The sequence below is a fragment of the Macrobrachium nipponense genome, chromosome 34, assembly GCF_015104395.2.
Source record: "Macrobrachium nipponense isolate FS-2020 chromosome 34, ASM1510439v2, whole genome shotgun sequence".
In the NCBI taxonomy this organism is placed as follows: Eukaryota; Metazoa; Arthropoda; class Malacostraca; order Decapoda; family Palaemonidae; genus Macrobrachium; species Macrobrachium nipponense.
Genome location: NC_061095.1, coordinates 27,755,274 through 27,767,666, shown reverse-complemented (window position 1 = coordinate 27,767,666; position 12,393 = coordinate 27,755,274). Strand labels below are relative to the sequence as shown.

At 39.4% G+C, this 12,393-nt stretch overlaps 2 protein-coding genes across 6 annotated transcripts in view; both read left to right on the top strand.

Annotated features, from left to right (window-relative positions):
• The window catches only part of LOC135207734 (chromatin-remodeling ATPase INO80-like), a 75,092-nt gene extending 65,681 nt beyond the window's left edge, over window positions 1–9,411 (top strand). Inside the window, exons 7-9 of the mRNA XM_064239560.1 lie at window positions 1,632–1,790; window positions 2,532–2,707; window positions 9,210–9,411. Coding sequence (XP_064095630.1) covers window positions 1,632–1,790; window positions 2,532–2,707; window positions 9,210–9,411 — 537 coding nt within the window. The remainder of the gene's footprint in view (window positions 1–1,631; window positions 1,791–2,531; window positions 2,708–9,209) is intronic.
• LOC135207996 (serine-arginine protein 55-like) overlaps window positions 1–12,393 on the top strand; it is a 332,296-nt gene that overhangs the window by 131,092 nt on the left and 188,811 nt on the right. The gene's annotated exons all lie outside the window — the stretch shown is intronic.

Below are 12,393 nucleotides of genomic sequence, written 5' to 3'. Positions count from 1 at the left end.
AGAAATTTTTTTGTCCAATTTTCGTAATGTTTGCACCGTTTTATATTAGCCGTTACATAAAGTTTTATATATGAAAATGTGTGCAATTTCATGTAGAATATAACAAAAAATAACTCATGGTTGTAGCTTTTATCAGTTTTTAAATATTTTCATATAAATCTTGATAAATAGAAAAAATTTGACCTTTGGTCAACTTTAACTCGACCGAAATGGTCGAAAAACACAATTGTAAGCTACAACACTTACAGTCTAGTAATATTCAATCTACCTTTATTTTGCAACAAACGTGAAGTCTCTAGCACAATATTTTGATTTATTGTGATAATATTTTCTCTGTGTTGCTTTGATCATTTTACAATTTGTATACAATTACAGTATATATGAAATTTGTTTTTGGCACTGTCATATATTCCAATATTTATAAATGATAATGATATTTTTTTCATTTCTGATGGTTGCATACTAAACTTCAGGCAATGACAAATAAAGGAGCCAAAAATGAACTCTTCATCTTAAAAACTAAGCGTGCTGTGATTTTTTGAAGAAAAAAAAATTCTGATTTGGCGCTCACTCCCGAATGTTGCTGGCATACGGGAGACACTTTCGGAAATACCGGCTCGGCGTTTAAGGGTTAAATGAGTGTTCATACCATCCCTAGTGACTGGCATGGTATAGCGGAAGGAAACATAGGATTTTTCCTATTATCTCTTCATCTTGTAATAAGATGTCGAGTTTTGCAGAGCCAGGGGGTGCAATGCACCTGAAGCACCCACCACTTTTAGTGGATGGGTTGTGGTTTTATCTCAGTGTAGGTGGTAATGTTGTATGGTTGTTGTAATTTGGTGCTGCTCCCAGGGCAAGGGCAGGCACCTATCATGCTTTACTAACATTTGGACATAAAATATGTGCTGGAAAGTTCCCACTTAGGTATGTAGTAGGTGACACTTGGCTATGCTGCCACACCACTACAGGTTGAGATGAGCACCAACCATAAGCAGTGTCTCAGTAGGTCTCTTAACTGGTAAGGAAACGAAAAGCATCTTATTCAATGATAGCAAGTTTTCTACTACAATTTATTACACATCTTAATATTTTGGAGTAGTATATGTCCATTTATTCTGGCTCCTGTTGATGAGGGAATCAGCTATATAATTACTTGGTAAGTTACATATACAAAAACGACATTTTTCTAATGAAATAAGCTTTATATATACTTACCAAGTAATTACAGAATCGTAGCCCACCATCCTCCCTGCTGATGGACATATTTCATGAACAAACTGAGCTTTCTGTTTACAGTCCTTCCTATTTTCCCGCTAGTGTGTGGAACTGGTCGTCTACACAATATGTAGTTTGAAGTGTTACCCGTGAAATTTTAAATTCAAGCTGCCATATAAGTGGAATGTATAGCTATGTAATTACTTGGTAAGTATATAAAAAAGAAGTTTTAATATAAAAATGTCATATTGCTAACATGTAATTTTGTAGTGTAGAAGTTATTTTTTAGTAAAATAACTGAACTGTAATTGGACTCAGGAGTTTGGTTATATTTTAAACAAATCAAAGGCCAACAAGCAACTGTATTTGCAGGTGACAGTTGACCATTTTTTTATTGCTGAAATAAATTTCAGAGTCAGAAAAGTGTCAAGGATAAAGTGTGGATGCTGAAACGTCTTACACGAACAATGCAGGCAGAATGGAAAAAGTTTGACAGAATTCTGAAGGAGCAGAATCGAAGAGCAGAAAGGGAAGCTGAAGAACAGAGGAAAATGGATAAGGAAATTTTGGAGGCAAGTGGGGAGGTTACATTTTTAATGTGCATTTTATATAGGTTTTTAAGCTTAAAAACATTTTTTCTGTTGAAACACATATGAGATGTCCTACAAATTGCTGAATGGTAGACTCTTTTATTGATATACACTTAAATGTTTTTGGAGTTCTGAAGCTGTAGTGATATATATGTTATGTTAATATTCACTTTTTTATCATGCTGTTTAGTGTCAGATTCACAAGAGTGCTAGATTGTAAGAGTTCAATTTCCAGATTCCTAAATATTAAGAAATTGGAATGGAGTTATGATGTAAAAAGATATGAACAGACAGGTCTCATTAACAATAGCTGTTTTGGGTATACATATATATTTAAAAGTAAATCTCTACTGAGAGCTTTTGAGAATCTTTTCAATCCCCCTTTTCAAAAGGGGAATTGAACAGATTCCTGAAAGTTCTCTTAGAGATTTATTTTTAAAATATGTATGTGCCCATACATAGCTGGATTTTTTTCTCCATTTCAGTATGCTACTATGAGTATTTTGTAATAGCTGTTTTGCTCTACTCTGCCATATTTCTCTTGTGTTACTTTTGAGATTGTGAAAGGTTTTATCATTCCTGATATAGAAGTTCACATTTTTTTGTTTTTTAGTTGACAATGTAAGCTTTTGGTAGCAATCTGTTGTTTGTACTGTATGGTTCACTTTTGAAATTGCAAAACTATAAAATTAGGCTGAGCTTGCTTCTCATGGTACATTTCAGGTGAAGAGACAGCAACGTAAAGTGAATTTCTTGATAACCTTACCTGAGCTCTATGCACATTTTATGAAGAACAAAATGGGATCTTCCTCACTAGATGATGAGGATACAAATAATATTCTGAAGCAGTTAGAAGATGATGGTCCTATGCCTTCTTCCTCGGCTGATGATTATGATTGGTAAGTTATTTTTTATTTGAATTATATCATTCTTATAAATTTTCTCATATTGAAAGATGGTAATGATTAAGGTGACATCTCAGAGCTAATCCTTTAGAAATAACCAAGAATGGTAGGAGCTTTTGTTTCACTGAGTAGGTGGAACTTTGCATTGTATTGAAAGTATAATGAGCTTTTTTTATATAACTTACCAAGTAATTACATAACTATTAGTTTAATTTATTGCAGCAGCTTAGGTTCAAATTTTGCAGTGGTGACACCGATGTTGTGTGTAGGGGACCAGTATCACCTCCAAATGAGAGGTTTAGGAATGACTCGGCAGACAATCCTCATTCTGTTTGTGTGACTCCTGCAGATAAAATCGGGTGTTGGCAGCAGTTTATTTTTTTCCAGTTATTTAATCCGTCGTCTGTATTCAAGCCAAAAGTAGAGTAGCGTCAGCTGAAAGCTTCAGGCTGAGTTTTTCCCTTCCTTTGTTGATTCTAAATGAAGTGTAGTATATCAATCTTTTGCTTTTTCAGCAAAAGTGCAGTTATTTGATTAACTACCCTTTGGCAAGGGGCAGGCTACTATAACGTGAACATTGGTTTGTTGTCGAACTGATATTTAAGTTTGTTTCTGATCTGGTATTGAATACTGCTTCAGTAGGGATTTTACAATCTATTGTTTAATTCATCTTTACAAAGAGTAATGCAACAACATAATTACAAGTACAGTAGTACGTCGAGATACGAAATTAATCCGTTCCGAGGCGCCTTTCGTATCATGAGGTTTTCGTATCTTGGACAACATTTTACATGTAAAATGGCTAATCCGTTCCAAGCCCTCCAAAAACACCCCAGTAAATTTCATAATAAAGCTAAATTGACCTATAAACAATGAAATACTACAACAATTTGGACCATTCAATACGTAACTTAATAATAGCAAAACCTGTAAATAAAGTGTATATTAGTGTACAAGAAATATTATTACTGTAACGTAAAATGTGGAAGCTTACCTTTCGAGTGAGGCTATCTCCGAAAGTGGCGGCAGAGGAGGAGGAGGACAAACGGCAGATAACGTACGTACGTTCGTACACTTAACTTAACTTTACGAAAACACAAAAAAAATTTAAGGAAAGCTATAAAACTAAAATTTACGAAACACATTAACAAAACTGTAACACTTAACTTTACAAAAAACTAAAAATTAAATTTTTTTTTTTTTAACTTCTGTTTTTCATCACTTCGTTCTTCCTTTTTGCTTTAAACTTTCTGTTTTTTATCACTTGGTTCTTCCTTTTTGCTTACTCCTGCTAATGCTGAAGGCCTCTTTAAAAGATAACGATCCAAGGAAGATTGCTTCTGCCTACTTTTCACATGTTCCTGAAATGACTCAGGCAAACGTCATCGAACTGCGCAAGCATACGACCTGTGTGAGCCTTTTCGGGGTGTCTTTTTTTCGATAAACGGTTGCACTTTATGAAAAGCGGCTAGAACATCCTTAATTTCTGCCGTTGTCATAGGCTCCTCCTCCTCTTCCTTGCGCGCGCTAGAAGAACTCCTCTTGAACGACGTTATGTTGCATGGCCTCCAACTCCTTCAGGTCATCCGTCGCAAGCTCCTCTTGGTGCTCCTCGAGAAGGTCGTTGATATCATCCTCGTCGACGACCAGCCCCATGGACTTGCCGAGTGCAACGATCTCGTCAAGATCTGGTTCCAAAACAGTTTCGGGATCGTCAACTGTTTCTGACTCTGCAGCACCAGCTTCGCCCACGTCGAATCCCTCGAAGTCTCAGGCGGATACGGCATCAGGCCAGAGTTTCCTCCACAAGGAATTCAAGGTTTGCCTCGAAACCTCCTGCCAAGCTTGGTCGATGAGTCGGATGCAAATGACGATGTCGAAATGCTCCTTCCAAAATTGACGCAAGGTGAGGTTTGTGGTATCGGTGATGTCGAAACATCTCTTGAAAAGATGTTTTGTGTACAGCTTCTTAAAGTTTTCTATCACTTGCTGGTCCATGGGCTGGAGGAGAGGGGTGGTGTTGGGCGGAAGAAAAAGAATCTTGACGAAGGAATACTCCGCTAGGATATCTTCCTCAAGGCCAGGAGGGTGGGGAGGGGCATTGTCCAACACCAGCAGACATTTCAGGGGGAGGCACTTCTCTTCCAAAAATTTCTTCACTGGCGGGCCGAAACACAGATTTACCCACTCGGTGAACAAAAGCCTCGTTACCCAGGCTTTTGCATTAGCCCTCCACATCACTGGAAGCTTCTCCTTCAGCACTTTTGTGGGCCTTGAAGCTCGAGGAGTCTCGGAATGATACACCGTAGGGCTTCACCTTGCAATCCCCACTGGCGTTTGAACAAAGTGCAGCGTAAGCCTGTCTTTCATAGGCTTATGCCCGGGTAGCTTCTTCTCTTCCTCCGTGATGTACGTCCGATGAGGCATTTTTTACTAAAAAAGACCAGTCTCATCACAATTGAAGACTTGCTGAGAACTGTAGCCTTCCTTGGTCATCATCTCGTCGAAAGTTTTCTTAAATGCTTCAGCTGCTTTCGTGTCCGAGCTGGCAGCCTCCCCATGACGCACCACCGAATGGATGCTAGTCTTGTTTAACTGGAAAATTTCTCGAAACCCAGGCCATAGCGAAGCCTTGAACTCTGGGGTTTGCGTTGAAGTCCCTCCCCTTCCCTCCGTCGTCTTCCGCCTGCACCAATTAAATCACCGAAAATAGCGCTGGCCTTGTGGACGATTGCTGTCTCCGTTACCGTATCGCCAGCAATTTCTTTGTCTTTTATCCAGACGAGGAGCAGCCGTTCCATCTCGTCGTGCACGTGGGTCCTCTTGCTGGACAAAATAGTGATGCCCTTCGACGGTGTAGCTGCTTTGATGGCATCCTTCTGTTTAAGGATGGTGCCTATTGTCGACAGATTATGGCCGTATTCCTTTGCGATCACACTCAATCGCTTACCAGCTTCGTACTTCTTGATGATCTCCATCTTTGTCTCCAAAGAGAGCATGCGCTTCTTTCCATGAATTTTAACTTTCTTGGGACCCATGACTACGTTATCTTGTACGTAATTTACGTATAAGTTACACAATAAAGTTTTCGCACAACACGATAATAGTACTGCAACGAAATCACTAATGAATTTACGTTACTAAACGAAATTGTTGGACCAAACGAATGCCGTGTGCTTACGATAAAGATGTTGATACGAAGAGGCCGAGATAGGTACGCCACCACGTATACGTATAAGATGCATGATGGGAGGGATGCTGTCCAATAGGAGAGAAGGATTTCATGGTGGTGACTAGCATCAGGAACCAATGGGAGAGCAGGAGGATGGTGGCGAGTCTACTGGTACTAAGGTGGCGGCGCGCGGCGCGAGTTTCAAAATTGTTATCCGGGCGAATCTCGGACTTTCAGAAACCTTTCGTATCTTGAAAACTTTTCGTATGTAGAGCCGTTAAATTTTTCGCATTGGCTTTCGTATCTCGAGTTTTTCGTAAGTTGAGCCTTTCGTATCTCGAGGTACCACTGTAGTGATAATAATGGAAACATTGTATAAACATTGCTTCACTACCAAAACAATTTTGATAATAATCATACTAATGAAATACATTTCTGCAAGGCACTTCTTGCAAATTGGTTTTTCATTGTTTAGTTTCTTAGTTTGCAGTCATTTGTTTGCTACTATGGCAAATTCACAGTAAATTTAAATGCTTTTCACCCTTTCTTTTCCAGAATTAAGTGAAAGGGTACAATGTAGCAGAAGAGAAATTTAGCTGTGATGGGCTTTACAGAGGACGCTCTCAGTAGCCAAGATCTGTACATGAAAGTGCTTAACCAGTGCATGTGGCTCCCTTGCTTCCTTCCCATACCATTGCCATTCTTGTGTTTGGGTTAGCAGATGTTAACCTTTTGATAGTGAAGTATTGTACAGTGGAGGAGGTGGCTACTCATTCCTCGATGCTCCTAGACGGAGGTCCCTGTCAGACCTCATTCAAGCCTGTTGCCATTCCCAGGTATCGGTATGTGTAGTGGAGTGGCTTTCCAGCCATATCGGATATCCTAAACCCAGTCCCTGTCAGATTACTCTAAACCTGGGAAGAGACATGCTGTTGGTCCATGCGAGTCCGAAGGGGTTTACCCCCCAGATAGTTGCTTCTTGGTTGAGCTGCGGTTTGCAGTGGATCCAAGCTCCCAGTGGATCCGAGCACCCTGTGGATCATAGCACCCGGCATGGTCTCTGTGCCCAGTGAGATCCAAGCACCTAACGAGATCGGAGTGGCCAACAGGATCCGAGCATCCAGGGAGATCCAGGTATAACACTGGGATCCGGTGGATCTAAATGTCCAGAGGGATCTGATGAATCCAAGCGTCCAGTTGAATCTAAGGGATCCATGCATTCTGTTGGATCTAAGAGACCCATGCATCCAGTGGGATCCGAGGGATCTGTGCATCCAGTGGATCTGAGGGATCCAAGCACCCTGTCGGTGCCGAGCCCCCAGTTGGGGGCTGAGATCCCAGTGTCTAGTGTCCAGTGTTTACAAGGTTCAGTTAAATAAGTGCTTCCACCTGTCTGCCTGGCACCAGCTTTCAAGCTACCGGTGCCAACCTGCGTTGTCTGACGCCAGTTCCTTATTGGTTTGGCACCTGAATTTTAAGAACACACTGTTGTCCTGTTTTGTGCATCAGTTTCCATTGAAAAAGGGACCAAGTCTACCCTAAGACAAAACTTCTGGATCAGAATTGTTGACATGCTAAACGAGGGGCTTCCTCTTTGGATTTCATAGTCATCCCAAGCATCTGTCAAGGTGGAAATTGGCTTTTATTTCAATGGAGCAAGACAGTTGTTTTTTTGTCTTCCCTCACTTTAGTACCTCATTGGATCTAGACTTTCTTGCAAGGTTGTTGGAAGTCCTAATTTTCTGGACTGACAGCAGGAGCGCTGGCCAGAGTCCTCCCCAAGTTACGTTGTCTACTTATCCCTGTTCTGGCCTGTATCATAATCCCTGAACCTGCTGGGTTGTGGACAAGCTCTATTGAATATTCAGGTTCAAAGTCCATCTAGAACCTATGGTGTAATGGCAAGAGCTAGTTTCTTCCTCCGATTGGAACTCTTGGCAGCAGCTGCAACTTGGTGCCAGAAAAAGCCAGAAGTCCTGGGCCATCCACTAACCCAGGGTGTTATGGCAAGAGTCCTCTCATTCTCTGATTTGAGCATCATCTCCTTTTTTCCTAATGGACTTTATCTTCCGAGGCATGCTTGGAATTAGTAGAAGCATTTTCCTACTAGTAAACAATAAAGATGTTGGAATAGCCTCTACCTCATTAGCTTTCAAGCACTATATATTCCTTATGTCTATTCGACAGTCAACCCCCTGTTAGTATGATTGTTCTTCATTTCTCATAATTCTCAGGAAGTTTAAACAGTTTTCGAATTTTTTGGCAGTATCTGGCAAGTTTTAGTTACTGGCATGTATCATGGAAGGAAGCATAGGATTTTCTCGTACTGCATTGTCACCTCGTAGTGAAGTGTCAAATTTTGGGGAGGGGAGTTATAAAGTACCCAGAGCACCCAAAATACTTAGTGGATGGTTTGTAGTTTTATTAGTGAAATAAAGTTTTTTATATACATACTTGCCAAGTAATTCCATTATCGGAGCCCTCCCTCCTCCCCTCTGATGGACGTAAGCATAAATGGAATGAGGATTTGTCTGCTCAGTGTTCCTAACCCTCTCTTGAGGGGGTGATACTGGTCACCTATACACAACATTGGTGTCGCTACCACAAAATTTGAATCTAAGCTGCTGCAAATAAATGAAACCAATTGCCTTGTAATTACTTTGTAAGTATATATAAAACTATTTTATTGTTGAAAAGTCATTTTAGGAGTCCAGCTGAACTTTTTAATGTAGGACTCTAGTGGAAAGTGTGAAGATTTGAGTAAAGTTTTGAAATTCTGAATTTTTTTGGAGTGTATTTGGCAGTTGGGTATATGATAAAATTAATAAAATGTGAAGAATAATAAAAATTATTACATTCAGCATTAGTGGTTGTTTTAACATTTTTCTCAAAAGTGGGTTGAAAAAATTAATGGTGCACGGTTTGTGCATATGTTTGAATTTTGATTTTGGAAATATCACATACAGGTGTAAATTAAGTTTATTATTCCTTGTTAACTTTTGTTATTCATACATTTTAGTATGAATCACATTCTCAAGACTTAAGAAAAACTCTGTGCCATTCTGTTATTGGTTATGAGTAACAAAAGAATTCCTTACATATTCTGACTGAATATGTTTAAAAACAAAAGTTTTCTGTTCCATTTTTCAAAACTTAAAAATACATTTATTGTCGTATGTATACAGTAACAACTTTTAGCTTAGAATTGGAACCTTGTGGTCACCTGTTAAAGTACTTTTATTATGATGATAATGATTTTTCATTAGGCTGTAAGGAATGTTATGGTATTGTGTTATTTCTGCTATATATCATTTCATATTTCAGTGAGGCTATGAAAGCCCAGGCTTTGAAGACAGCTCAAGAAGCATATTCCAATCAGCAGGCAAGGTTAAACCAATTTTCAGGTGACCAGAATGAAGGTATATGCTTGGGTGGTGGTAGAGAAGCTAAAGAGCATCCCCAGCCTCGCATATTCAAGGGAATTCTGAAGAGCTACCAAATGAAGGGAATGAAACTGGCTGGCTAATCTGTATTTATTTTGTAAGTTATCTAAATCTATCGTTGTCCTTAACCAGTCTTCAACTGATAGTAAGATAGAAATTCATAAGACTACAGAATTTTACAGTTTATGGCTGTAAATAACACAGTAATCTATTTTAAACTTTTTCATTAATTGTGTTGCAAACAGTAGAAGAAAATAATTTTTTTTAGGTTTTAGGCTTTAGAGTAAACAATTGGTTAGAGAGAGAGAGAGTAATCAGCGTGTTTACACTTGGATCTTAAGTGCACCAAAGAGATTAATTATGCCCACAATACATCAACTTACTGTTGGCAGACGCCAGACTTTTAAAACAAACAAGGATTTGCAAACAAATAAGTATAAGTCAAGAATAAGCAAAAGGAAAGGAAAGAAATAAAATAACTTTTCACAAGGAAGCCAATTAAACAAACAATCGAAGGCATGCAGAAGCTGAAAGCAGTGCGAGTTTGTTTATTACAGAGTTGAGCTACTTTTACAGTAGTAAAACAATCGTAAAAAGCAATTGTCACTAGATTGGTATTTTACTGTAACAAAAATAAAAGTGATTTTGGGCAGACAGAGCGTAAGTGAAAGAAATGGGGGAATAATCATCTTAGATCAGCTGATAAGTCAATGGGAAGCAGAGCTGTTCTCTCTCTCTCTTCTCTCTCTCTATCTCTCCTCTCTCTCTTCTCTCTCTCTTTCTCCTTCTCTCTCTTCAGTTCACCGAACACGACACGGGAAAGCTTTTTTTTTTTTTTTTTTTTTACTGTATTGCATTTGTTTTCACTTTATCATTATGTTAAATTTATTGTGAAATAACATTTTATTTTTTTATGTGAATTGGTACTGCTTTGATATACAATAATTATAGTAAAGATTTACTGTCTCTTCTCTCCTCAACCAGAGGCCATATATTACAGCTCTGTCTTCAACAATACCATGACACATGATAACTTAAAATCATTCATTCATTATTCGTAAAAAATATAACCGCTCCTCCCTCTACCTCAAGTTAGCTGTGTATCACCGCAATGACAAAATGATTTTGTTAATCATTTGTGCTAAATTTTATTGTTAAAAAACTGTTCTTTCATTTACTGTTTTGTTAATATTGTTCAACTAGACTCTCTCACTCAGTACACCGAACACTGGCTCATTAAGACTTTTCTGTATTGCATTTGATTGTTTTCATATTTTATCATTTTGTTAAATTTATTGTGAAATATTTTATTTTTATGTGAATTGGTACTACTTTTACATACATATAGTAAAGATTTTACTGTCTCTTCTCTCTCAATAATACCACGACGCACGACAACTTAAAATCATTCATTCATTATCCCTCAAAAAACATAAACGCCCCCTTAGGTTAGCGTGGTATCACCGCAATGACGAATAATTTTGTTATTCATTTGTGCTAAATTTTATTGTGATAAGCTTTGTTCTTTCATTTACTGTTTTGTTAATATATTGTTCAACTAGACCATCTCACTTGGCGCACCGAACACTGGCTCAATTAAGACTTTTCTGTATTGCATTTGATTGTTTACATATTTTATCATTTCTTTAAATTTATTGGGAAATCCCCTTTTTATGCATGACACTTACCTGGCAGGTATATATATAGCTGTATTTTCTGAAGTCCGACAGAATTTAAAAAACTTCCGACACACGCCAGTGGTCGGCCCAGGTGGTTAGTTACCCATTCCCGCCGCTGGGAGGCGGGTATCAGGAACCATTCCCATTTTCTATCATAAAATTTTCTGTCACCGGATACTGAAAACACCTGTATTTTTCAGTACCTCCGGCTTAGGATTTTGGAAACTTCATTTGCCGCTAAGTATCCTAATTGTCTTTTAATTTATTTACTTGGATTTGTGGCTAGGCATACGCTATCTTAAATTGATTTGAATTTGATTCATTTTTGCATAAGATATCTGAATCTAGTTAGGCTAGTTTCAGAGGGTGTTGTCTGCAAAGATAGGGTGTGGCTACCGAAAGCTTCGGTAGTTCCGCACTTGGGGGGCGCAATGATTCGTATGTACGCAATTAATCAGTAAACGTGTCTAATTCCGTAAGGAAAAAGTTTGTTTAGTATGTACGCTATTAATCAATTACGAAAGTCAGGGTAGTGATACTGCTAACCTTCCGGTAGACTTTTATTTTGCCTAATGCTGTAGTATGGCCTACGGGTTATGACTATGTCTGCGAGAGGTGATCGCTCTCCTTCATTGTTGTGAAGAGTTCTACTTCTGTTTTTGTTACGCCTAACCCTGTAATGTTGCCTTCGGGCCCTAAAACAGTGTCTGTAGAGATTGGTTATTGCCCTTTCTATTATACTATTTCGATTCGTAACTTAGAATCGAAGTGTTTGCTTTAGAGAGCAATAGTGAAAGTGGCTAAGTGCAGTGACAGTGCCCCTTGTGTAGTGGAGGGTGCGTCAGATCGGCCTTATAACGCCTCTAGGTCTAGACCTCTGTCGAACTCCCAGAACCAGGGAGAGGGCAGTCGAAAGCCGAAGGAGGGTTACAGGGAACCCCCCACCGATCTGGCTTGCCTTCGGCAGTTCTGATGAAAATCCCCAGACTGACCAAAGTGCGTGCACCATGCACGAATCCTGAAGGATTGCTTCTCGTCCTCCGAGGCGTCCTCCCCCGCACAAGGGTTGGAGCTCTCGGAAGGACTCGCGCCCTCTAGAAGCTTTATAGAAGAGGACGCTTCACGTCCCCTTCTCCCTCGTTAGTGTTTCAGTGAGAAGTAAGAAGGCGAAAGTTGCCTGATCACGTGTACTTCTTTCCACCAAGAAATAGGAAAAAGAAGCAGTTTTCATTTCTTCTCGCTTGTTTTGATGCCTGTCAGGAGCGTGACGCTTTTCTGCACGCTTATTTGGATGATCGGCTTGAAACAGGACGCTCGGATGGACGCACTCACCAGTGGACGCCGAGCGTCCTCGCAGTGGCCGCCGAGCGCGCACCAGGACGCCGA